Raw genomic sequence first — 26,915 nt, 5'->3', positions numbered from 1 at the left:
TCAGTCCCATCCTGTTCCTCAGCCCCATCCTGTCCCCTCAGTCCCATGCTGTCCCCTCAGTCCCATCCTGTCCCCTCAGTCCCATCCTGTCCCCTCAGTCCCATGCTGTCCCTCAGCCCCATCCTGTCCCCTCAGTCCCATCCTGTCCCCTCAGCCCCGCGCGCTCCCCGCGGCCGCAGGCCCAGCTCGGCCGGGACTTCTTCCCGTTCCGTCTTCTCGCGAGAGAACGCTCCGTGGCGTCACGCGCCGCGGCGGCCGCCTCGCGCGCGCGCGCTCTCACGCCGCCGCCGTCGTATCCTTCCGCGCGCTCCCCCTCCCCCTTCTGGAGAGTTCTGCACAGCGGCTCAGCACGACAAATAGTTCCCGCGGCTCCCCGCCCCCCTCCCCCTCCCGCTCCTCCTCCTCCTCCCGCCGCTCCCTCCCCGGCCTCTCCCTTCCCTCCCCTCCCAGCCGCGGCGGTGCCTCCGCCCCGGGAACCGGAGCGGTGCCCGGGGGCAGCGGCGGCGGCGGCGTGGCGGAGTGATCCGCGGCGGGCGGCGCGGAGGCAGCGCATAAAGCGGCGGCGGCGGAGGGAGCGGAGGAGCTGCGGGAACGCTGAGCCCGCGGCCGCCACCGCCCGACACCGGCCAGGCCCCGGCCCCGCCGCCCCGGGGGGCCCCGGTCCCCTCCCGCCCCTCCGCTCGCTCCGTCCCTCCCCGTCCCCTCCCCGCGCAGCCGCCACCTCCGCGCTCCTCCTCCTCCCCCCCTCCCTTCGCAAATAGTCCCGCGGGCCGCCCCCTCCCTCCGCCCGCGCCCCTCCTGCCGCCGCCTCGCGCACACAATGGCGCTGAAGAGAATCCACAAGGTAAGGGCCGAACCGGCCCGGCCCCGCACGGCCCCGCTCCCCCCGGCCCGTTCGCCTTATATAACCCGGCACGGCCCCGGGCCTGCAGTGGGGGGGCGGGCAGGCCGGGCCGGGCCCGCCCGGGTTCCCCCCCGCGGGGCTCGGGCCGGGCGGCATCGCAGGGGCCGCTCCCGGGGGCCGCGGCCGCTTTGTTCGAGGGGGGCCAGGCCGGGCCTGCCCGCGGGGCTGCACCGCGGCTGGGCCCCTCCGGAGCAACGTGGCCCCCGGGGCCGGGCCGGGGCCGCGAGGGGGCGCCGGCGGCGGGGCCGGGCCGGGGGTGGCGGCGGCCCCGGCAGCTGCTGCGGCTCCGCGGGGGCTCGGCCCGGCCGGGGGAAGGCGCCCCGAGGAGCGGAGCGCGGCCCGCCCTGCAAGTTCCGGCGTGGCTCGTCCCGGTGCCCCGTGTCCGAGGGCTCCTCTGCCGCCTCCAGCAGCGACAAGGATCGCGGTGTCGGGCGGCGGAGCGCTGAGCACAGTAAACCTGTCACACAGTAGTGTGGTTTGCTCTTTTAATGCAGCCAGCGCTGTTCTGCTGCCTGAGTCATCCCGCAGGCTCGCAGGGAAAGCTACGAGCTTGCCTTCTCCTGGAGCGGGAGCTGTGCTGTGCTCCATGTCCTGGCATTTTGGAAAAACACTGCTGCTCAGTCCACTGCCGTCTTAGGACAGTGTTTGCTTGATCATCAGTGTCTTTTACCAGGAAGAAAATCCTCGATGGTAATTGAAGTCCTCTGGCATTACCTTGGTGACTCAGGCAGGGAATTTGTATCCTTTTCCCTGCAAAATGTGTCGCTGTCAGTTTGGAGTCCGTACAAGGTTCAGGTGTAGAAAACAACCTTCCCATAGTGTTTCTGCTCTTTATCAGTATGTAAATTATTTTTTATCTAGAGCCAGCTGCAAACCCACTACCTCACAGCTCAGTCTGTAGCCCCGTTTGATTTTGTGTGTAGTGTCGGGTTTGTGTTAACATCTCTGCTTTGGTTGTAGGTTACCTTGGAGGCTTTGTGAAGCTTCATGTGTCCTACTGATCAGGTTAAAGCTCAGGTGGAGAAGAAAATGCAAGAGAGCTTGAAGCCTTGCTTATGCTTGTGGAATAGGTAGCACTGGGAAGGGAGGCATTTGGAGTATGATTTTAGACTTGAATTTTCCAGCTGTGGATCCGGTAATGAGTTACATAAGGAAGTTGTGTTCCAGCTGAGTCTTGCTTCTCTGCAGTGTTCTGTCCCTTACTTTAGTGATCCTCGGGGCATTGTGAAGACTGTTCTCCAGTGTTTGTGGACTCAGGGGTGTTTTGGAAGCGCTCTTGCTCCTCGGCAGTGGATTGGTAGACCTTGGAGACACAGCAGTGGATGCTGAATGGGGTAAACGTGGTTGTGGAGGGCTGGGGCACACACAGGCAGTGCAGGGCTGTTGTGAGGAGGGTGAATCTTGTGTCAGGTAACTCAGGAAAGCTGCTTGGTTGTAGTTCAGTGAGTGCTGAGGGTCAGGAGTCAGCACTCTGAGAGCACTTGTGTTTCCGGGCTGGTTTGTGATGGGAGAAGAGCTGGATGTGTGGAGTCTTTGTTAATGTTGGGTGCTTGTGGACTGACTCTTCATGCTGCTTTCCAAGAATAAAGCATCTCAACAGATAATGGAGACTGTGTAGGGTTTGAGAGTTTTCAAAGCCTTGGGAAGTAGCAAGAGGATCACCAGAGCAGTTTTGTGTGAGCTCTGCACAGCACCAGGAGTTTCAGTGGAGTGAGTATGGTGGCTGTGGAGGAGAGGGAGGTGATAGGGCTGGAGGCAGCATTTCCACAGAGCAACTTACAGGGAGGGAAATGAATCTGCCTGTTGTAGCAGCCCAGATGCTTTAAAAGTTGGATGGGAATGAAGCTACAGGCTGGAAGGAGCACTCTGAGCGAGTTGCTGTGGGTGTCTCAGTGTAACTACTTCAGTGATCACGGCTGGCTGTTTACGCTCCGGCTATTTTAAACCCCGTGGAGAGCCCTCCTGTCATCATCTCAGGGTTGTTCTGGTCTCTGAGAGTGTGGAGTGGCCATCCCTGTCAGGATAACGAGGGGACAGCCAGTTTCTGACCTTTGCTGCTGCAGCTTGTGGCTGGAGCAGAAGCCTGCAGAATGTGGATTGAGTAGGAATAATCCCAGTGGACTCGAGCACAGAGACATGATGGGAGGGAAAACTGCTGCTTTGGCTTTTTTTTGAGGGTGTTATCAGTCATGGTATATCAGTGTGCAGGGCTCAGTCTGGCCACTGGCTGTTGCTCTTGGCAGTTTAGGTTTTTACTGAACCACAAAAGCTTTCTATGAGGTTTTTGTCAAAATTTGTGTCCTCGGATAACACAGGGCTGAGAACTTGGAAAGGAGAAAATCCCAAGAGTGAAGTTTTGATACAGTGTTACCTGAAATGGCCTCTTGCACGTTGAACTTGGCTGTGCTGAAGAGGGGCAGAAGCAGCGGTGGTGTTGCTGGTGTGTGAGGCAGCACAGGAAGCTGCAGGGTCTGTCCCAGTGTGTCACTGGTGGCACAGTTGCTCCTGGGATTGTGCAGAGGCTCGAGCTGGGGTAACATGTGTGCACGCAGCAGCAGCTGTTGCCTCAGCAGATGCTCCAAAAGAGCTCAGGCTGGGTGAGACCTGCTCTCAGATTGCTGCTTGTGTTACTCACCACAGTATTTTGGGCAGTGTGGCTCTGAATTCTCCTTTAGGTGCTTTTATTGGATCATGGATCTGAAACTTGAATTCTTTTCTTGTGAGAAGTCTTTGGGGTGTAAGCAATGCTGCCAGTCAGAGTCCTTGGGGGTAACACTGAAGTATAGCAATTGAATTATTTTTGTATATATGTAAAAATTATTTATTTTGTCCTGAATGTATTTGATAAGAAAAGCAGTGTAAAGCAATCCAAGGGCAGAACGGGAGGGATATAGAGGAGGGCCAGAGTCAATGCCTTCCATTTTAAGGTTTAAACCAAAGCCCTTTGGATTCAGCCCCATCCCCATCTGTGTTGCTTATCTTCAGGGAATGCAATACCTATAACTGGATAACTAGGGCACCGTTTGGAGTTGTTTGAATGGGAGAGCAAGGGAAAGGTTAGCTCATTGTCTTTCATGGGTTCCCCTGTGTGATCAGCGGGTGAGGGGGAAGGGAAAGCAGCAGCTGTGCTTGAGCCCTGCTCAAGTAAAATGCTTTCTGTAGCAGAGGAATTGTGGATTACTACTGCTTGTAATGCATAGGCCCAAACCCCAGGTAACTAAACTCTGAATCCCCTAGTGCTTTTCCTGTTTAGCTGTAGAAGAGGGTGGTAGTATTTGCTGTAGTCCTGGAGTCCAGAGCCATCTGACCTCTGGAGATACTTAGGCATCACTTCTGCCAAAAGGAGCAGTGCCTGTGGGTGGGATATGTGAGGACAACGGTGCAGACCAGCACTGGTGGTCAGAGCTGTAGTTGTGCTACCTGTGCTGAGCCAACCTGGTGTTATTTCTGTGCTGCCAGTTTTGTACAGCAGCCAGTGAGAGCAACTGGGTTCTTCCGCTGGGCCTCTCGCTGCGTGCGTGGAGCTGCCAGCGCAGCCCATCTGTGTTGGAGAGCTTGTGTACAGAGAATGCTGCTGAAGCTTCTGTTAGCTAGAGAGGTGTTTTGATACTCAGACTCTACACCAGGAGGAAGTTACACATTGCTTTGGTCTTCTTCCTGTTTAGGCTTTGGAAAAAAAATAAAAAGGAAAGGTGACAGTTACATCAGAGCTTGTTTATACCATGTACCATGGTTATTGCTGTGTTTCATGACTTCTCATGCTGCTCACTTGCCTTCTGACTTTTTGCAGTCATGTGTGGAGTCAAAATTGGGGGATCTGAGTGATTTCAAGCATTGCAAAAGCAGTTTTTGTCAAAAGGATTAAAATGCTTCTGTTAATCGTGGTGTGGTGACAGCATTAGAGTGGCAGATACTCTGCAATGACAATCCTGTGGGCAGGAGAGTACCTATAGATACTGTAGGGAATTGTTGGTCTGACCTTGGTGCGTGTGTGTGACGCTGCCTGGTGCTGCAGGGCAAATGGAGAGCAGAGCTGAGGGAAATGCCTGCTGGATACAGGCTCTGGCACCTGGCAGAGAGATGCTGCTGGCCCAGGGAAGATGCACAGGCTCTTCCCAGCCTCCTGCCCTGCTGGCCCTGCACAGGGAGCTGGCAGCTCCGTGCTGTGGTCCTGAGGTGAGGCAGGGTGTGATCAGTTCGACTTTGGCGCTCATTCCCCATTGCTTGGCTTTACTCTGTTGGGAGCTGGGAACAATTCATGGCTAAGTGGCTATGAGTTCTTTTTTGGTTACATAAGTCAGGATTTTGTAACATCTCCGTGCACTGCCTGTTGCTGAAGGGTTCAGGGGCTTCAGGCAAGTAAACTTGCTAAAGGCAGATGAAAAGCTTTTTTCACTTAGAGCAGCAACCTGAGGCAGAAATTAGGTTTATTATCAAGCTAATGTGGTCTCTGAGTAAAGTGCAGTGTGAAAGCAGCTCAAACTGGAGCAGGGTGGAAAGCCCATGGAGTTCAAGCTAAGAGGACTTTGGATAATCTAGAAGGATACATATAGTGTGTTGGAGTGGATTTGAGGAGCTCTGCTGTGTACCAAGGCTTAGTAAAATTACTGGAGCTGACTGTTAAACCGTGCTGGCTTTTTACTTGCCTGATTGGCTTCTTGATGTTGCCAGTTATGTTGGTTATTCTTACTGAAGCCTGTATTAGCATTAACTTAATCCTTAAAACTAGTTTTATCTTTTGGCCAGAGCAGGTTTTACCAGGAATGTGTTAGACTGGGGAGGGATTTGTTGTCTGTGGGAATAAATTGGAACTTCTCTAGCAAATGTCTTTGAAGTTGACAATTATAACTTGAAATATGTGCAGGGTTAAACTTACAAGACTTAAACCATTTGTGTTTGATCGTTTTTTGAAAGCTTCTTGTGCAGTTTGTGGACTCCTGGAATAAGGTATGTTTTAAAGGCAGTGTACCAGCCCCTGAGAAACAGACCAGGAGGAGGGTAAGATGAGGGTAGCGTGGGGCTGAGCAAGGCTGGTGGCACTGGTTTACCTGTGAGCCTCGAGGCCTTGCTGGCAGCTGATGCCTCTCATGACTTGGGAGGCACAGCTGGGGGATCTGTGGTATAAGCACATTCCATCTTCCTTAAAATGCTTTCCTGGAACCCCTGAGTAGGGATGGTTTGTTGGGAACTTAAGAGCACAATTAAATCTGGGTTTAGAGCCTAAATGTCAGTTTCTTGCGAGATTCTTGTAGCTTTTAGGATATCTCCTCTGTGGATTTAATGGTACTAGTTTCATTCAACTTGGCCTTTGGGTAGGGCACCTTGAACCTTGCTTTGTGTTGTGCTTCCACTTCCTCATTTTTGCTAAGGGACTCATTAACAACTGTGAGATGGGTCAGGTTAATGGCAGGATCCACAGCAGTGGGCCCAGCCCTGGGGGTGTTTTGCTGTAGGGGAGATGGCAGAAACTTAAATTCTGTAGGATGCCTTCAGCTGGAAAGCCAGCTCAGGGTGAGGCAGCCCTGGGAGCTGAGTAACTCAAACTGGAACTTGATCTAAAGGCTGCTTGTAAATTTTTGAAGCAAAACCTGCAAGTGCTTAAGGATCAAAAACTGTCTGGAGTGGTAACTGCTATAGCTTTCTTCAGGCTTTGGCTTAATATTGTGGTCAAGATCAGGTTTGATCATGGACCAGCAAGACTTCCTGGATCACAGGGAAAAACAGTGGGCCTTGCAACTTGGGATCCAATACATTCAAGGTTTGTAGATGATACCAAACTGTAACTGAATCCTCCATGTGTTACGAGTTCCAGTTTTATGGGAACTCGAGAGTCGTTTGTTCTGAGTTACAGAAACCACCTGGTTCTCAAAATCCCTCAGCAACAACATCTGGAAGCCAAGACCTCACTGGGTCTGGGTTGCACTTGCAGTACTTCAGGAACTGCACAGGAGGCTGCAAAAGGCAGAGTAACCTCTGGGACAGGTGCTTGGCTCCGTGCAGCAGCAGTGGGTACTTCTCTCTGCATACCTGGGTAGATGCAGTCGTGTGCTGTTCCTTTCTTGTTCTCAGACTTGGCTCTGCAGGTGTGACAAATGAGCACCTGGAAAGGAATGGAATGGTATGGCATATTAAAGGGCTTATCTGTGCCCTGCCAGGAAATCCAGGAGTGTGCTTGCCTTTCCTGTGGTCAGAGAGGCAACTGGTACCTGCACTCCAGAGGGGTCTTATGGGGTGAAAGGGAGGAGTTGAACTTGTTATCCAAGCTTTTCTACAAAATTTAGGAACTTCTGTACTGTAGGGGCTTGAATTGAGAGTTGGTGCTATACTTTCCAAACACAAGGAACTTACACACTGTTTTTTACTTAGACCTTTTAATCTGTGATGTTTCACTCTGTGAATTTACAGAGCAGAACCTGAAATGCCACCTTGTCACTGAGACAAGTGGTACAAGTGGTTGTTGTAAGTCATGGCTTTCTACTGAGATAATACCCAGGGCTTCAGAAAATTAAAGTGTTCCTTCTCCCTGGAACTGAAGATGAAGAGAATAAAATAGTATTTTGATGAGAAACTGCTACTACCTGAACTTCACTGCTGCCTCTGTGTCTGTTGGGGACTTACCTTGTGGTCCCACTGTTATAACCATGCAGTTTGGGGAAGTGGGCAGTGCATTTGGGCAGCAGAATGTAGGGGGAACATTGGGGCAGCCCTGGAGCTGTGTGTTCTGCCAACTGGTAGAACTGAGAATGTGTGCCCAGGCTCATGTTTGTAACTATTTCCCTTTTATAGCAGGGAAGATGCATGTTGTGTGTTAATAAATATAATCCATGGTAGGTTGTGGTCCTGCGTGGAAGACATGGATTCTTACAGTTGTATCTTCTGAGTCTCATGTATGCATAAAATGGGATGAGAAGTTGTGAGGAATATTTTTTCAGTTAAATGTGTTTGGGGTTTTGAATACAATAGCATTAAATTGTCTTTTCCAGAAAATCAGAGTCCAGTACCATTTGGAAGTGGACTGTACTCCATACACCTTCAGAAAGAGTAGATATATTGCTATTTTAAAGTTTTCATGCCAGTTCTTGGGAATTTGTGCATGCATAGTCTCACTTCATTCTTCATAGCCATGACTAGACCAACCCTGAGGAAGGTGTGTGTAGGTGTGTGCACAATTGTGTGCTACCCTGATGTTCAGTGTGTCTCTGGGCTTGCTGATGCTGAAGCAACTCCAGAGGGCTTTGTGCCTTCAGAGGACACCTGGAGATTCTCTCTCCACCTTCAGGAGGGAGAAGGCTCTTCAGCAGGTGCTGCATGCTCAGTGTCTGCTCCTGTTTGAGTCCATGCTGAACACCAAGTGGAAGAAGCCCAGCAGGAGCTCTAGAAAAGCTTTCATAGCCTGGTGTCAGGTCAAGGAGGCTTCCGGCTGGAAGCAAAACCCAAACTTTTATGTGTGTGTGTCAGGGCCTGTGAGCTTTCTGGGGCACTGCATCTAGAGGGGCAAATCCAGAGATTTTCCTGTTTGATATAAGGCAGCATTTGTGTCTTGTTTGGTTAGTGGTGGCCTCCCAGTTCCTGGGAAGTAGAAGCTTGAACTCCCAGAGATCATCTGTTCAAGAGCTTAATCACTGCCTGTAAATAACAAAAGGCCATTAAATGGCAAATTTCTTCCATTCCTGCAATCAGCTTGTCTTAATCATTGTACTTAAATATTTTGTCTGCCAAAAGCCTGCTATGGAGATTCCAGTTTGGACTGTTCTGGGAGGTGAAAAGCTGAACACACAATAGACCAGGGACAGCATGGGAGTGTTACCCGAGCACTAGGTAACAGTTGTAATTCTTATCTGGTGTGTGTTCAGCTTTCTAGACAGAGTCCACAGAGAAAAATGGTAATATGTTTGGGCCTATCATGCAAAGCAGGTCAGTGACTGAACCAGAAATGGAGCAGGTAAAGTTTGACTTTAAAGTTTTACTGTTTGCATTTCCCACCAAACATCCACTTCCTGAGCAAATGGCTGATGTGAGTTACTGGTAACAGTAAGTCTGAACTGTGCTGAAATTTTGCTTCAAATTGAAGCTTGGTATAGTTCAGGCATACTATGAATTACTCAGCCTGTTCAGACTCGTAATAGAATTTCTTCAGAGGAAAATTTGACTGACACAGCCACTGAAAAGTGGGGGGTTTCAATGAGGTCTGTGTGTATGGAAAGCCTTGTGTTTTATTCCATTCCACCCATGGTCACTGATGTGTACGTGTGGAAGTGGAACAGGTTTTGGGAGCTGAGTATGCTGCAGGCAGGCTGTGGAGGTGACAAACTGGATCACTGTAGCTGGAGCAGCCTGGGAACTGTTACAATAGAGGGAATAAAATAAGGCTGATACTGAGAGTTGTTGGATTGAGGCCATCTTATCTGTCTGTGACCCAGGGCCAGTGGAAGATAAAATACCTTGGTAATGCTTGAGACCAGGGAAGGCAGACCTGACAACCCTTGTGACGTGAGGACTCAAGGCTCTGGAGCCTGGACAGGTCACTGTGCCAAATGTGTCTCGTGGGTTTAAGATGCAACTTCACTTTCCAGAGTCCTGGTTATTAGTTCTGTGGTGCTGCCAGAGTACCCCTGGCAGCCTTTGTGCAATGACATGGTTGTTTTTGAAATGAAATGAAACAAACTCTTCCTGTTTTTTAGGAGTTGAACGACCTGGCACGTGATCCTCCAGCACAGTGTTCAGCAGGGCCTGTTGGGGATGACAGTAAGTATCCTGCTCTCAGCAAGCTCCTGCCCTCTCTCATGTTTTTCCTTTTCCTTCTGAAATGGGATGTCCACTTCCTCAGCAAGGAGAACCCTTCTGTTTCTGTTAGAGTACTAGGTAATTCTCCACATCCTGATCTTAAATTTGCTGCTATTCTGTATCTCTAACACCTTCCTTGTGTATCAGTGGTGTTCTTCCCCACTCTATTGATTGGGCAACTCAATGCACATCTTAAATTACACCTTTTAAATGAACTGGTCTGGAATTCCCACAGGGAATGGTGTTAGAAAACCTCAGTAGCTCTGTGGTCAAGCCAGCAAGCAGCTGCCCACAGCCTTCTGAACTCAGATATCTAAACTATACATGGTGTCTGAAAACTGTACCCAAATCAGCTTGCTCTGCCAGGTCCTGTGTAAGGGACAGCTTCAGACAACCTTTCTGGCCTTCCTGTGCAAGGCTGTTCACCTGGGGTGTGATTTGGGATTGTTATTGTGTTCTGTGCTCACACTCTTTCCTGTAGGAGCTCTGACATGTAGAAAAGGCTCCTGGAGAACCCTTGGAAGCTGTGACTGCAATGTCCCCTAAACAGCATGCACTGAATTTCTTGTGCAGTGTGGTCTGACAAGTGATGCCAGCAAAGCATCCAGGCTCCTGAGAGAGGGGAGAGTGAAGTAGGGAAACCCCCATTCTCTGTGCTGAGAGCTCTGAACTCAGCTGTCCTTTCTAAAAGGAAAAAATCAGTGGCTAAGATCTTTCTGAATAATTTCTGAATTACTCAGCAGTGCTGAAGTGTATAGAAACTTACACATTCCTGTAGAGCTACGGAGCTACATTAAAATAAAATCACTTGAAACCTGAGGGTAAAAAATACTGAAATTAGTGGGAATGTTCCTGTTCAGCAGCACATGAGTGGAAGCCCAGCTTGGTTTTGTGGGTGTTTAGCAATAGGGTCAAGCTTCTAGTTACTTCACTACCTATTTCTGTTTTCCAAGTAGTATTTCAAAGAGGGTTGTAGTTTCATAGACAAGAAATTACTAGGATGGAGAGCCAGTCAGAGGCTTTTATTCCCTTAAATTAGCAAGTGTGATTTGTGCCACTATAAACTACTTTGTGTTTTCCAAAGCCTTATCAAAGGTGATGACTGTCTGGCAGAGGAGGTGGTAACAGAAGTTGGTGAAGGCTTAGAGTGAAAAGTTACTATTGAGTACAGAAAGCTTTAAAGTACTGTTCAGTTTTCCTGGTGCCACCTTTCTGAAAGACCTCTAATGAAAGACTTTTGTTCTAGAGGGCCACAATTTGGGTGTGTGTAAGTGGATAGCAGTGGCAGCAACAAAAAGGTGCCTTCTTCAGGTCCCTGTGCTCCAAGTCTGCTGCAGCTACCTTGTCAGAGCGACATTTCCCAGGGTTCAGGACATGCTGTGCTTGCAAAGTGCTATCCTGTGGCTATTCCAGCTGATACAAACTGTCCCCAGCTATAAGCTTCTCATCCCTGTAGTTCATAGAGAAGGTAAAGAGCTGTTCTTGCCTTGTAAACTGTGGGAACGGGATTTTCTTGGCAATGTAGTTTTAGCTTTCTTCCACCCACCTCTGGGCTATGTTTTGGAAATGTGCTTGGGACTGGATGACATTGGTGAGCTTCTAGTGGCTTAGCCTTTTCCAAACATCTACCTGTGCTTACCTACTGAAAGCCAACAGCCCCTTGCCTTTGTAAATACCTTTATATGGCTGATTTCAAAGGGAAAAATCAGTTGGAATAAGCTTTGCATGACAAATCCATCTCCACATTCACCAGACTTGTCCTGGATGTTGTGAGGATTTAAAGCTTAGGTTAAACAAGCATCCAAGTCTGGGGTGGAAGTTGAGTGGGGGAAAACACAAACCTTCCTTCTAGCTTTCATAAAGTTAAGACTGCCTATGGATTTGTTTTGATTTCTGGGTTTTTGTTGGGTTTAAGGGAATAGTTGGTTATTTGAGGTTCTCTTTTCAGCAGTGCCTCTGTGTACTGCGGAGCAGTCACAGTGAATCTCATCAGCATCTACTGGTGCCTGTGAGATTTTTACTGGTTTTGTTGTGATTTTCCACAATCTTGTGTGGGGTTTCTGCTGCCCCTTGGTCCTCTGCTCCAGGTTTCTCCCTCTCCAGCTGCAGGTGACAGGAATTTCCTGGGAAACTGTCTGAACCCCTTGAAGATGGGTGAATGCTACATATGGACATGTGAGCTGCTGTTTTGCTTTCCTAACTCTGCATTGGATGTAGAGTTTCTCAACACCAGGCTCCTGAGAGAGTGTATATTTAAATAGGGAAATCCTCCATCTCTGTTAGAGCTGAGAACTTCAAGCTCAGCTGTCCTTTCTAAAAGGAAAAAATGAGCTGCTAAGATCTTTCTGAATAATTTCTGTGCTATTCAGCAGGCTGAAGTGTATAGAAACTTACACATTCCTGTAGAAATGTAGGAGTAGATTAAAACAAACCTGTTCCAACCTAAGACTCTTCTCCCCTGGCCTTGCAGGACTGCTCCGACTCAGCTTTTTTCCTCCTTCCTTGTATGAGATCATTCTGAGCTGTAATGCCTGTACTATGTGTAATTAAAAACTCCTCTTGCTGGATTAGAACAGGTAGTACCACTCCTACTTTTGGCCCAGGTACTCCTGGTGGCTGTGGATACCAGGTGCCAGTGAAGCAGTCACTTCTGGGTGGCTTCATCTCCTGTCTTGAAGACTTTCCTTGAAACAGCTGGAGTCATCTACAGCTCCCCAGCTCTGAAGGTGCCATGTAGCTGACATCCATGCTGAGGGATGGTTTTAATTCACAAATAATTTGCTAGGCTCATGCTCTTTGCACGAGTGCTGGAGCCTGTGGAGACACAGGAGCCCTGAGGACTCCCCAATGTGCCTCATGCAGACTATCAGCTTTGACTGTTTTCCTTTCCAGCACAGCAACATTCTTCATGTGAATGTTCTCTTGGGCAGATGCTTCCAAGTGAGGATTACCTTCTGTCCATTTAACCTCAAGTGTGTCCTAGCACATCCTGGTCCAAGTATGGGGCAGACTGTCATCCCTGCATTCTCTTAGGACATTTCTTCCTGCTGCTTTAATGAAACCTTGAGGCCTCTGTGAAACTTAAGTGTAATGAGGATGCCACTGGCTTAGCTCACCTCTGTGTGTGGTTTACACAGAGCTTAGGCTTCCTCTCCATGTGGTGTGGGTCTGAGTAGCAGAGCAGGTGTGAGCTCATGCTGGATCTCTGCTGTAGCAGGCTCAACGCTGGCAGTCAAGAGCACTGATTCAGCTGATTCATTACAAAATACAAAGTTTAAACTCAGTTTTGTGTCTGAAAAGTTGTCTGTAACTGTGGATTTTTATTGCAGTGGGGTTTTTTGCAGGGCACATGTGTGGTACCACAGCAGTCCTGGAGTGTGAAGCAAGTGACTGCAGAGTGTCGAGTGCTTTGCTCTGTCTCTGTTTAATTCCTTGGCTTGCTTCCCTGCAGCCCTTCAGAAGGCTTTGTTTTTAAAATAGACTTTTCTGTGCTGCTTTGTCTGGAAGAAAGTAGATCATTACTTGAGCTTCTCCAAACTGAAGTAAATCTCTCTCTTTTTCAGTGTTCCACTGGCAAGCTACAATAATGGGACCAGTAAGTATGAGAGAATTGATGTTCATGGCTTTTTCTGACTGGTTGTCTTGTAATAACTCCTCAAGCTGCAATGATTCTTTTTCATTAACAGAACGACAGTCCCTATCAAGGTGGAGTATTTTTCTTGACAATTCACTTCCCAACAGATTATCCCTTCAAACCACCTAAGGTGAGTGGCTTCTGCCATAAATCTGTCTGTTACCATATGGTGTGATGTATATTTGTGAGCCTACAGTGAAATTTTCCTTCTTTTGCAGGTTGCATTTACAACAAGAATCTATCATCCAAATATTAACAGTAATGGCAGCATTTGTCTTGATATTCTACGATCACAGTGGTCCCCAGCACTAACTATTTCAAAAGGTACCTCCAATGATTATTTAACTTTACTCTGCTAAAATGAAGTACTGATTTGGGATGTAAAAACCACTGCATTCCTGCTGGAATCCACTATATCTGTGGTTGCTGCATCTGTCCTGTGACTACATGGAGGTTGCAGCCAGTTCCTGAGCATGGGGTGCTTGGGACATCCAGCTTCCCTGTGGCCATAGGGAGACTCCTCAGCTTTGCCAGTGGACCAGATAAGTCTACACTGGGTACATACTCCTGCCACCTCAACTCTCAGCACTTTAACTAAAAATATATAAATATAAATATACATCTATATATAATTACCTAGAGTGTGACAATGGAAGACTTTAATGTTCAAAATACACCCAGAGTAAAATATGTAAGGCAGCAGCTGTGGCTTTTAAAAACTGGTGAAGTTGCTAATTCTGTGTCATGCTAGAAAGAAGTTCTCTTTCAAGGGAGCATCAGAGCTCCATGTTGGTAATTTTTTAGCAGAACTTCCAATGGTGTGGACTACTGAAACGTGGTTTAAAACTTACCTAGCTTGAACAATTTAAAATTATTATTAGCTAATAGCATCTTTGTCCCTGTGAACTGTGTTAGCTGGTGGGGCACTATAAAATATAGCCTTTGCCTGGTAAAGCAATATTCATATTTAATGTAAATAGGAGGCTTTAACCATCTTGAAAGAAGACCCAGGTTGGAATTTTTTTGGCTATTGAAACGGTAGAGATTTACAAACTGTAGATCAAGTTTTTAGGTCTAGCCATGGCTATTTGGGAATATTTTGAGTTTACCCTGTGCATGATCCATGTCTTGACCCTTCTGTTCTGTAGCTTCACACTGTCCTTGTAATCAATGCTGCAGTTGTCACATTGATTACATTGTCCTTCACACTGTCCCTGCTCTGAGGCTCTCCTGTTGCCTGTCCTTCTCTCCAACTATGTGTGATGTTCCCAGGCACTTTTAGGTTGAGACAGGTGATTACTGGTACATCCCTTGGACATTATCACTGTCTCCCATTCCCTGAACCCACAGACATTCCCACCTTCTCTGTCCAGCTAAAGGCATTTATAGAAGCAGATGGAAAGGGACAACAATATCTGCTTGTCTCTTGTCAGAAGTGAATCTGCTTGTGCACAAGGCTAAAAGTCTTGAAAGAACTGAAGAAATGGTGTCAATGAAGAAAAAATGATTGGAAGGTTGCTGCAGTTTCCTTACAAGTGCTCTCAGTCAGTACTGGCTGCTCTTACAAGCACTAAGTTAGCACCAAGCTCTGATATCTGTTATGGTTTGATTTAATTGCTGTATATGTGGATAAAATGCTGTATTGTTTTAAGGAGTATGAAGTGAGCATATGGGTGGTGGTGTGATAGACAGCATGATTGAAAATACTGGAAGATAGAGTGGAATTAGGACAATTGGGAAAAGATGGGGCAAGAATTTAAGAGGCTAGTCCAGGGTGGCAGTGAACTGCCTGTTAGTGGCTGTCAGCTTTAATCACTCACAAAATACATCCTAGTGTTAATTTTACTGCCCAGATACATTTGCAGTATTTATGCTTTAACATCTCAATCTCCTTCTGTGTTCTGCTTTGAACTCCTTTTTTCTTACCCTTTTCAAACTATATCTGTGTGACTCAGCTGGAATAAGCCATGGGATCAGGGTGGCTGTTCTGTGCCACTTTGCCCCTTCCAGTGCCCCATCTTCCTCCTGGAATTAGGGGGATCTCTAGTGCTGATCATTGCTGAACTCACTGCTGAACAGTTCACCTGAATGCCCAAACTTTGCTGCACATAGCTCAACATCCATACAGTTCTGTCCTGGGAGAAAACCTTGTCCCAGTTCCCTTGGGCTACATCTATTGAAGGAATTAGAGCAACAAAGCAGATTCTTATAGGTGACTTTACAGGAATTGGGAATACTTTCCTCAGAATCACAGAGATGCCCTATCAGAAAGCAGACCTCAACTTCAGAAGCAAAGAGCTGGTACTCATGGGAAGTGTTCTCATCTTGAACAAATGTAAACAAATTCCACAAAGGCAACTTGAATCTTTCAGGGTTGAAATCTTGTGTTCAGTCAGATTAGAATGTGTTGTGACAGATTTTGGGGCTGCTTCAGCTTTCTAGTAACTGATCAACCTTATCAAGGAATGAGTGTTTTGCTAGCAGGAAAAACTGTTGAATTAAGTAATTTAGGGTGAATAAGAAGATTTAAGACATTCAGCAATAAGATCACATCCCTTCTAAAGCAGCAATTTAATATTTGTAGTGTAGATTTCTCAGAGTATTTCATAAATAGTGCCACCCTTAAATTGGTTGCTACTGGGAGCAAGCTGTTTGGATTTAAAATGTCTAAGTAGATAACTTAGAGCACAGCTATAAAAAAAAGCACTTCCTACTGATTGAGAAATCTGGGAACACTAGAAACAGGCCTTCTAGGAAAGAGCTTATCATGCACAGCTTCCTCTGGAGGCAGCACTGTCAGCAGCTTGCTGTTACAAGCTCACAGTTAATGTGTGGTACATAAAGATGTTTTTCACCTTAACCTGCGAGGAGAGAGGGGAAGTGATGTACAGCGACTTCCTTTGGATTAAAATTGCCATTTTCTGGTGGAAACACTGGAAAATCATGTCAGTGCTACTTAATCATTCCAGTTCAGTGGTAAAGGTAGGGGTCTTGCCTCCTCACTCTCTGGAGCCAGCCCTTTGTAAGCAACTTAATAATGTGATTGTGGCTATGATAGAGGTGACTGGTGTTTTGGGGGTTTTTTCTGTCCCTCCTACAGTTATTAAAATAGTTAAAACTTGGGAGAACAGCAGTGAATGTCTCAGTACAACAGCTGACTTGCTTATATTAGTAATTCTGAACTCAGTGTTCCCTCAAGAATACATACTGGAGAATAAATAATCTCAAAATACAGTCTTAACCACGCCTTGGTGGGTAATTTGAACTCCGAGGCTTAAGCAGAATGCGTAGGCTTAAATTAAAAACATTATCTCCAAGTCTGCATAAAAAAGAATCCCTGTTGCCTGAAACAGGAGAATGAAGTGTTTTAACATGATTACAGCTGTTCTCAGCCATTTTGGGGGGGAAAATATGCTTTTTCTTGAATTTGTGCAAGCGTTAATGCTGAACTAAAGCACTTCTGCAGTAAAGGTTGGACTGATTTGCTGTCCTATCCCACATCTCCCCATGTTTTGTAATGAGTGAATCATGGAGTGAGTGTGGTGAGTGTGCTGGAGGGCCCTGCCTGGTGAGGGGCAGTGAGTAACCTCAGCCTCATTTGTGCAAGACTTCAGCTCCCACAATCCAGACTTCCATGCCCAGTGCAGTGTGGATTTTCTGTGGTGTTGCTCATCATGAATCACTTCACTAAGACTTGCTGGAAGTAATACTACCCAAAGACTGAACTGAACCTTCATAGTGCAGTTTCCAAAATCAGGAAGTTGGTTTCTGATTGTCATCTTGGCTTTTTGTTTGCCCATTGTAGTGTTTAGCCACATAACTGGGGGTGGCTTTGTCACAGAGCATGGGTCAGTCTCCAGCTGTACTGAGTTGGGGTTCTGAGGGAAATGCCCATTTTTATGTTTCAACTCTCACAACTGTAGTGGAGCCACTTGTACAGCTAACCAGGAGTTACCCTTGCTCAAAAGAAGACTGTACTAGGAGCAGTGGTGCCAGCAGGTTGGGGGATGTGATCCTTGCCCTCTGTTGGGCACTGATGAAGCTGTATGTGGAGCATGTGTCCTGGGCTCCCCAGGCAAGGGAGGTATGGATGTACTGGAGACAGCCCAGTGAAGGGCCATGAATGCCACGGAGGGACTGGAGCATCTCCTGTTATGAGGACAGGTTGAGAGCTGGGACTGTTCAGCCTGGAGAAGAGGAGGTTCTGTGGCATCTTATCAGTGTTTGTAAATACTTAAAGGGAAGATGTAGAGACGACAGAGCCAGACACTTCCTTCGTGGTGCCCAGTGACAGGACAAGGGGCAATGGGTACAAACCGAAGCACAGGAGGGTCTCTCTGAACAGCAGGAAACACTTCTTGTTTTAGTTTTGCTGTGAGGATGCTGAGCACCAGCACAGGTTGCCTTGGGAGATTATGGGCTGTGCCACCTTGGAGATACTCAAAAGCCCTTGGACATTGTCATGGACAACCTGTTCTAGGTGGCTCTGCTTGAGACAAGATGATCTCCAGAGATCCCTCCCAACCTCAACCAGTCTGTGATGCACTGGGCAACACTTAACTTTTCTTCTTTTGTCACCAGAAATTGTTGAACTGACTTAGCAGGAATGCAAGGTGCTTTGAAGCCAGAAGTTTAAACTGCTCAGATTTAAAGGTACACTTCCTGTAAGGCTGGGGACGATGGCTGGAGGAGTTGGAAATGGGGTTATGGTTAAGAAATAGGATTTAACTTGAGCAAAGTCCAGAGTTGCTTTCATTTATTTATATGCATCTTGCCTGTTCACAATCAGGAGCCAGGCATTTGAACTGTTGGTCAGTGGTATCTTCAGAGTGTTTAACGTTGCAAGTTTAACATCTGTCAGTGCTGAGAAAGCTTTGATAACTGTACATCTCAAGTTTTAAGGGTCAGGGGCCTGAAACTCAGAAGTAGTGATTGTGTAGGAGAATGCTCCTTCCAGGAGTCAGATTTTTTTCCTGATTTTGAGGAAATAGAGATGAAAGTAGTGGACCTTGATGTGGAGGCTGCCAGGCTGATGATCAGCGAAGGGGCTGTTGCTGGTGAGAGGAGCGGGACAGCTGGATAAACCCTTCAAAACAGAATTAAGAATTCCTCAGCAGCATTACATGTCCAAAGCTCCTATTTCTGCTGGCAGAGGTGTCTCCCAGCATACCAGGCTCAGTTAAACCTGAGCTGACAACTGGTTCCTTTCACACTCAGAAACTGGGCTGGGCAGAAGGCTCAGCACTGTCTGCCAGAGCCCATGGCCTGGCCTCCAGGAGGTGACAAATGGCTTTCCAGGGAAAGCCCTGGCATGCTGTTTGTTGTTCACTTGGGACAGAGAAGGTGGCATGGGCTGCTGCCATTGCTGTGAACTTGTGATGGCCAGGGATTGATGCTTCTCTGTTTTCTCCAGCTGCTCTGTGTCAGCATGAGCTTTTCTATTATCAGATGATCCTGATAGTCCTGTGTGGCTCCTGCCAGGATGGAGAGCTAAGTGTCGTCTTGCTGTCCTGACAGTCTGGCATGCAGAGTAACCATCTCAGCACCTTCTTGGTATTGTAACAAGCTGCTGGTGCAGTCTCTGTGCCTGCTTAGAGATGGACCTTTACTCCTAGGTGGATTCTAAATTGGCTCCTCTTTGGAGAGCAGTACCTGCACCAAATAGCAGTTGGATCAGAACACACCAGCTGTTTCTTCTGGGAAGCTCATTACCTTGGAAAAATTAGTGCTTTTTATCTCCCTTCTGTGAGTTCAGCTGGAGATTCCATAGCTCCTCAGTTGCTTTTGGTTACTCTGAAGTGCCCAATGGATGAGTGCTTTACTGGAGCAAGTTTGTTTGGAATTCCAGCTAGGCTTGAACAGCAGGATTGGTAGTGGTTGGTACCCTGTGTCAAGGGGATGGCTGGAGTGGTGGATATTAGACCAGTCAGGCTTTGCAGACAAAGTGAATGATTTGAGGTTTGTGTTTTGGAAGATGAGGATCAGCTGCTTTTAAGAGTCTTTTACCTCTGAGTTCCAGGAGCTTTAACATGCCTCCTAAATTTGGGTGTTCCAGTAGCCAGATGGGCTTTTAATTGTGTTCTGCCCTGCTCATTTGGCTAGTGCTGGAAGGACCTGTGGAGCACTGATGTCATGGATTGTCCTGACTAATGACTGAGCTGCATCATAGCAGAGGAAACCCAGCCATGGAATTTACATACAGAATTTACATCAACCCATGATGCCAGTCTGAGGTGGGGCAGAACCAGGAAGGTGCAATTGCCCATCGAGGGTGGTGGGCTGGCCTTGGTGGTGTGAGAGCACAGCACAGCAGCTGCTGAGGTGGATTGTGCAGTGGGGAACTGGAGCTGGTCTTGTTGACAAGCTGTCAATGGCACGATTTTCTGCACAGAGGAGCTGCCTGGAGAAAGATTGCCCGTGAATTTCAGAGTGTTACATGCTTTGTAAAGGCAAGTCTTGCAGTGGGCACTTGGATCCCAGTTGTGCAGTGTTACACTGGTGGACCTTATTTTGCACATTACTTAAATAGTGTTTTAATATTGCGTGTTCAGTGATCATTCTGCCTGATGAGAGTGTATTTCTGTCATTGCTCTGTGGGGAAGCTAAGCCTGCTTGCTAGAAGCTCTTTGTTAGCAGCCCTTCTGCTTAATGAGTTTGATTCTCCTAGTTTCTTGGTGTTGAGAAGTGCTGGGTCTGTGCTAGTCCATGGCAGCAGGAAGCACACTGAAGAGTAAATTGTATCTGTTGTCTGCAGAGATAGATGGGGAGTGTAGTTGAAGGGTTGGAGGTCAGTAGGCTGCCTGGTTGGTGAAATAGAACAAAGCAAAACCAATTTTTGAGTGAAAGGAAGCTTTAAACTGACAGTGGTTTAAGTTGCTTAGTGTTCTGCTACAGACTGGACAACTCTGACAGCTAAGAGTGATAAGATGTGAAATAACTCTGTACAGAGTTACTTCAAGGGATGAATCCCTTGAGTCAATGGCAAGTAAAATTTACTTTGGTATTACTGGGAAAAATTCAGACTTAAATTCAAAGCGTGCACACTTGTGGTATGTCCCTGCCTGTGAGAGACTTGAAGGGATGCTGCCAAGCTGATAATGCTTTGCCTATGGCCGTGCAGGATGTTCAGGTGTAAATTGTCACTTACCTGCCTTGTGTAGTTACTCAACCTGATTCTGTGATTCCAGAATTTTTTGGGAGTTCTCTTTCTGTTGTCTAGTACTAATGTTGTAGTCATTTGACTAGTAAATGTCAAGGCTTTGCTGTGGAATTAATTTCAGTAATACTTCATTAGAGAGGGAGATAGACAGAATGAGTTACAGCAACACTGTGGAATATGTCAGGCTATTACCACTGAAATTTGTAAGGGTTGCTTCCTCTTTACCCTTGCACTTGAAACTTTGAGAAGGTACCTTTTCCAAGGGGTTTTTCTATATGTTGGTTGGTCTAAAACATGTGTATGTGCAGTGTTCTAGTGGAAAGCCTTGAGAAACTTCCTGATTTGATTTTGGACAAATAGCTGGGTTCAGCAGGATATTAAAATTAAACCAGTTTAGTTAAAAATGCTTTTTTTGCTGAGGCTGTACAGATAAAAAGGAAATTGTGTGAAGTCACCAGCAAGAGTGAGTGTAATGAAAATAGTTTGGAATAATGAAGGCTTAGAAAAATAAATCAAAGCAGATGAATGTGGCAGTGCAGCTTGAAACCAAATGATTGTGTGCATTTTTATTTAACATTTTTGGAGGGATACTGAAAAATGAAGTGCTGAGTATTGAGAAAAGGGGTGTTAAGGTAGGCAGAGAGCAGTGGACAGACCTGCAGTGTGGTTCTCCTGATGAAGGCTGAGGCACTGTGTTCAGAAAAGTCCATGGGTTTTTAAAGGGCTGTGATAAGATGAAACTTGAGGGAATAGTTACAACAGTTGACTAGAAAACTTTGATTGGATTTCCTGTGTCTTCTGGTGAAGGCAGAGGACAGATTGGACCTGTCTTGCTCATCCTACAGCTGAAGAAACTTCAGTGACCAGAGCAGTGGAGTCTGATAGACAGAAAGAAAAGAGTTACAGAAAATTGCTGGAGGAACAGCTGTTTTGAACTGACTGGGTGTGAGGTGGCAGAGAGGTTCCCATTGAAAACTAGCATGGGCTTTACTTGGTTTATGTGGAGGAAGAGAACTGGGCTGGATGTATGCTACAGGTGCTAAATGTGCTGTGTGTCTTGCTAAGGGACAGCAGCTCAGGACCAGTGCCTTCTACAGGCCTCCTTCACACTCTGAAGCTGTGTGAGAGGGAGCTCAGTAAATGCTCCCTGTGTCAGTTGGTGGAGGAGAGTCATTAAGCTCTTAACTCTCACGAGTGTACTGTAGAAAATTGGGAAAAGGGGGAAGAGGTTGCTCTTTGTTCTAGAACCAGAAATATGTTCACCTAATCAAGACTAGTTGACTACTGAACTTGTTCTAGAGGCTTTGAACTGGGAATTGATAATTCATTAGTGAAGGGTCTACAGAAGTAGGTGAGGAAACTGAACTAAGTAGCTTTGTGGGTTCTTTGTGCTCACAACACTGAGCAACTTACTCAGTTCAGATCTAGGGAATCTTTCTCTATTGTCCCACTTGAAAAAAAAAAACTGAATATCAGACCTGTTTCCATCTTCTCTCTGGAGTGTGGTGAGGCCTTGGCACAGGTTGTCCAAAGAAGCTGTGGCTGTCCCACCCCTGGAAGTGTTCAAGGCCATGTTGGATGGGGCTTGGAGCAACATGGGATACTGGGAGGTGGTCCTGCCCATGGCAGGGGAGTGGAATGAGGTGGGCTTTTAAGGGCCTTCCAACCCAAGCCATCTTGTGATCTCTGTTTTGTGTTTAACCCATCTTAACTCCTTTGTTGTTTTTATAGGCTGCATGCTGTTTTCTTACATTTTTCATAGATAGCTCTGCTTCCTGCAAGTGATGGAAATTGGAGCAGATTTGTGTTTAGTGTCTTCAAACTCCTCACTCCTGTCATCTGCACCTTGCTTGGAGGCTGCACTGACAACTGCTTTGCTGCAATCGGTGAAGGGACATATGGAGTGGCACTGTTTGATCCAAACAGGCTGAGAGAAAGGAATGTTTGGCATTTTCGGGAGTGGGGCAAGATGTCCCTGCCATGCCTGGTGTAGTGTTGTCCCAATATGCTTGGATTATAACTTCCTGCCTTCTCCTCCCTTCTCTGCAGTGGCTGTAGGAATGCCCATGTGCTATTTGTGGCTTTGCAGCAGTGTCCTGGTTCCTTGTATTGATGAGGGTTGTCACTCTACCGAGCGGGATGTGCCTTCTGGGATATTTTCACTATATAGTGAAACACTCACATTCTAGGGGTTTGTGGTTGGTAGCAATGCAAGGGCATTCTTGGGTCGTTTTGAATGCTGTTCTGCACTTAATCCATCCCAACTTGCCTTATGCTTGGAAAATAACTGGATAAAGCCTCTTAATTCACTGCAAAGCTAGCTTATTTTAAACAGATCTTCAAGGCCAGGTTGGATGGGGCTTGGAGCAACCTGTGCTGGTGGAAGGTGTCCCTGTCTGTGATAGAGGCTGGGACAAGATGAACTTCAGGGTCCCTCCCAACCCAAACCATTCTGTGATTCTTAAGTAGCTGCAAACAGCCCTTGCATCCTTCATCTCAGCTGGACTTGCCTGCTATTGGACTTTTGATCAGTGCTTCTCCAAGTTATCCAACAGTGAGGTGTCTGCTTTAGGGAACAGCTGGATTTTGGGTGCAAAAGCAAGGATGTTTTCCCAGAGGATGCTCAGGTAGAACATTCCTGCCTTGTGATTTAAGGCTGTTGCTGGATACACCTGTCCAGGAGGTTACTCTCTGTGATGCTGTGATCGTGAAAAGTTGTGTAGTTCACTGGTAAAAGGAGTATGTTCAAAATCACTAGGCTGAATTACGTGGGATTGGTGCTCCTTGGTAAACAAATAAATGCTGCTGATGTTATTGGCTGGAGGGGAAGGAGGTGCACGGGCTGACTGCTGCAGATGTCCTCAGCTGTCCTGGAACTAATTCAGTGTCTCTTTTCTCTCCTTAGTACTTTTGTCCATCTGTTCTCTGTTGTGTGATCCCAATCCAGATGATCCTTTAGTGCCTGAGATTGCACGGATCTACAAAACAGATAGAGAAAAGTGAGTATGGAAGCCAAAACCCATGGAATTTGACAGGGCAGAATCCACACTTACACAGTAAAGGGGAACTGAGAGGTCCTGCTTCTTGGAAAAGAGTGAGAGTGAAAAAGGCAAACCAAAGCTCTAACTTTGGTCTTCCTAGAGATTTGTTGTTTTTTTCCTGGAATCTATAGTGCCACTGTCTGAACTGCTTTAATCCCATGCAACCACCAGAGGGAGAGCAAGTTACTCCAACGGGAGAATATTCCATGGCAGCTCTGGGTCTGGAATCATACAAAGAAATAACAAAAAACTCCCTGTTTTGCCTTCACATGACAACACAAGGAAAGAAGTGGTGTAGAAGTGGGGCAGGAGGGCTCTCAAGCAAGTATAGAGAAACTTCAGTCCTAATAAATACTTTAACAGTTTAGTGATACTGTAAACACTTCCTACCTCACTGTTCCCTTCCAGATCTGATCAGGAAGGGAAAATAGTCCACAAATCTACTTATTCTACATCATACTTGAGCAGTGTTAGAGAAGTTTATGCATCCTGGTTTGGAGAGCTGCAAAACCAGCACCACATATTTGGAGACATAATCAACAGTGATTATCTGCACTTTTAAGTGTGCAGAACTCCTTCCTATTTTTTCCAAAAACAGGGAAATAAATTTTGGGTTTAAACAGGAGGACTTGCTCCTTGTGTAGTCTCTGAGCAGTGATGTGAAGGAGAGAGTTAGTTATGAGTGGATTATTAGATTGTTTAAGCTAGAGAACATTATCTACAGACCAAATTGCAACACCAAACCATCCTGGTATACATAACTGTAGGAAACTTCATGCTGTGTCTTACTCTACGAATTCTGTAGAATATGAACAGCTTGCCTTCTGTTGTTAGAAGCTTTCAGCAGTGCTGCTAATCACCCAACTGCTTTGTGTCACACAAGTATCCTGAGCTTCCTCTGGCTTTAAAGGATATTTGGGTGCAAAAGCTACAGATTTCTTGGGAATTGAATTATATTGTGCCGTCAGAATAAAAAGATTCTGATGGACAAATCATTGTGTCCTGACAGTCATCAAAATACCCAATGTGTAGAAAGAAATAAGGCTGTTGGGGTTTAGCAGATGAGTTGATGGTAGGTACTGGGCTTAACTTTGAAGGGAAGCAGGAGATGGGTGGACATGTTAATCTATTTTCCAGAATGACCAAGTAAAACCCTACGGTAACAGTTTCCCCAGGGACACAGCAGATGGGGCTGGGGGAGGCACAGTTAAAGCCTTCCTGAAAATCCTTTCCCCTCAGCCCTGCTCTAGCTCTATTTTGTGCCTCCAATCACAAAGAGCTTATATTCCTGTTGTAAATATGGCCAGGTATTTCTTTTCCATTAAGCACTGTGGGCTTTGTTTCCCCTGTTTGCTTAAGGTTTAATTTTGCTCTTAAATTTTACCAATTGCTGATAGTACTGTTATTTCATGCCATGTGTAGACTAGAGTGCTGGAGCTGAAATACTGTGCAGATGCCATGTTAAGTAAATCCTCTTTTTATACACACAGGTACAACAGAATAGCTCGGGAATGGACTCAGAAGTATGCGATGTAATTAAAGAAATTATTGGATAACCTCTACAAATAAAGATAGGGGAACTCTGAAAGAGAAAGTCCTTTTGATTTCCATTTGACTGCTTTCTATGAGCCCACGCCTCATCTTCCCCTGTGCACATGTTTACCTGATACAGCAGTGCTGCGTGTTGTACATACTTGGAACAACAAACTAGAAATACTGTATTTCCCCGTACCAACATTGACTCCTAGCAGAGAAGTGTGTGTGTGAAAAGCTGGTTCTTCAGTCATAACTTTGTGAGCCTAAAAGCATTCCTTGCCGAGTTAAATTGGGAAATCAAATGGGAATGGGGAGAGTTCTGGCGGGTTTCAGATTTTTTAGGGACAGTGTTGCTGATCCATGAAGGATTTTAAGTGGAATCCTTTTAAACTCATAACAGTTATGAAAAGCAAGGTGAAGAACTTGAAGCTGTTTCTGTATTCATTTTATTCTGAAGGACCTACACCTTAGGTAAATGTTATGACCAATGAGAAACTGTACCCACATCCTGTGTTTAAGGTCTAAGTTTAACCGGTCACCATTTAAATGGATTGGAGCTATTAGTGCATCAAGTGATGTTGATTTGTTTCAACTCTCTCCCTTCCCTTCATACTTTTTTTGGTTTGTATGTGGTTTCTCAGTTAATACCTAGCTAATAGCTCTTATTTTTTCTTAAGTTTTTTAACTGCTTAGGTCTTTCTGGATGTAAGGGTTAAAAAAAAAAATCCATATGACAGAAAACTTGTGTGTATTTAAAGACCCAACTGCTCCCCTGGAGCTTGTACGTTCAAGAATGAATTAATCTGTGTAATAAACTGATTACTACAGTCATTACATATAACTTTGTGTGAATAGGCTTTTAATTTTCAGAGCAGTTTGTTACAGGCTTAAACTAACGGTGGATTTCTCTAAAAAAACTTTTTGGGCTGAAGTCGTGAAGCAGTTTGGTTTGCATCACACAAGGCACCTGAAGAGGCAAACAGGAGCTTGAGCACTTAGATGAAATCAGGATGTGTAGTGTGCCAGGAACTTGACTGTTAAACCAAATAAGCAGTTTACTAAATGCGAATCAGAGTGACATTTTACAAAGCCTGATGGTATTACTCCCACTTGCATGGGACCTAACACAATGCATATGTACTGTAGGTAAGTGAAACCTTATGTAACTAAAAAAATGGATGTAAAAGGGTAAAAAAAAGAAAAAACCTACCAAACACATCAGCACAAACTTTCATAAAATGTAGCTTTTACATAATTACTTTGCACTAAACATTTGCAAATGTTCATACAGTTTTAAATTGTACTTGTATGTGTCTTTTTTTTTTTTTTGAACAAAGTCTTCACTTGAATCTAGTGAAAAAATGTAGTTTGAAACTTTTCTTTGTATACAAGTGTATTTGCCAGCATCGTTGGTGTGACAGTAGGTGAGTCTGCAAGTTTATCTCCTCTTAGTAGAATTGTAACCCAAGCCATCGGGCAGGAGAGGCTGGAGCTGCTGGCTCTCCGGCCACAGGGTCTGTCCCAGCCATTCCCAAATGCATCTTGACACTCTTGCACAAACGAGGAATAAATGTCCACTGCTTTTGGTCTAAACCTGTTCCTCTTGTCTCATCTCTCGATGTCCTGGTGTCACAGTGCTGGAGCAGGTGTGAGCTCTCCTGCAGGGAGCTGTGTCCCTCTCCAGAGGCACGAGGACACTGCTGCTCTCCTAGCATGGGGACAGTGTGGCTCCAGGGCGGAGCAGAGCTTCACTGGAGAAGGAAGGGAGCACATGGCCACATGTCCTGGCTGAGGGACACTGTAATGGTCACAGGGGAGGGGAAGAGATTGGTGTGCAGGGCTGTGAACCTTGGGTTG

At 46.3% G+C, this 26,915-nt stretch overlaps 1 protein-coding gene across 1 annotated transcript; it reads left to right on the top strand.

Moving 5' to 3' along the window:
• Positions 1-410: 410 nt before the first annotated feature.
• Positions 411-26,651, top strand: UBE2D2 (ubiquitin conjugating enzyme E2 D2). The gene is made up of 7 exons (XM_085073385.1): positions 411-844; positions 9,586-9,649; positions 13,252-13,283; positions 13,375-13,452; positions 13,541-13,646; positions 23,387-23,480; positions 25,013-26,651. Exons 1-7 carry the CDS (start codon positions 821-823, stop codon positions 25,056-25,058), a joined length of 444 nt encoding a protein of 147 aa, XP_084929511.1. The 5' UTR covers positions 411-820; the 3' UTR covers positions 25,059-26,651.
• Positions 26,652-26,915: the final 264 nt, after the last annotated feature.

This window comes from Lichenostomus cassidix, chromosome 13 (genome assembly GCF_008360975.1).
Source record: "Lichenostomus cassidix isolate B80296 chromosome 13, HeHo_3.0, whole genome shotgun sequence".
In the NCBI taxonomy this organism is placed as follows: domain Eukaryota; kingdom Metazoa; phylum Chordata; class Aves; order Passeriformes; family Meliphagidae; genus Lichenostomus; species Lichenostomus cassidix.
The sequence above is the reverse complement of the archived record's forward strand: the minus strand, read 5'-3'. Positions and strand labels throughout refer to the sequence as shown.

What these genes read in the sequence shown, in the direction of transcription:
- UBE2D2 (XM_085073385.1), top strand. Translation starts at nt 821, where the DNA reads ATGGCGCTGAAGAGAATCCACAAG. An exon ending in CGCTGAAGAGAATCCACAAG is followed by an intron (nt 845 to 9,585) that starts GTAAGGGCCGAA and finishes CCTGTTTTTTAG; the next exon opens with GAGTTGAACGACCTGGCACG. An exon ending in AGCACTAACTATTTCAAAAG is followed by an intron (nt 13,647 to 23,386) that starts GTACCTCCAATG and finishes TTCTCTCCTTAG; the next exon opens with TACTTTTGTCCATCTGTTCT.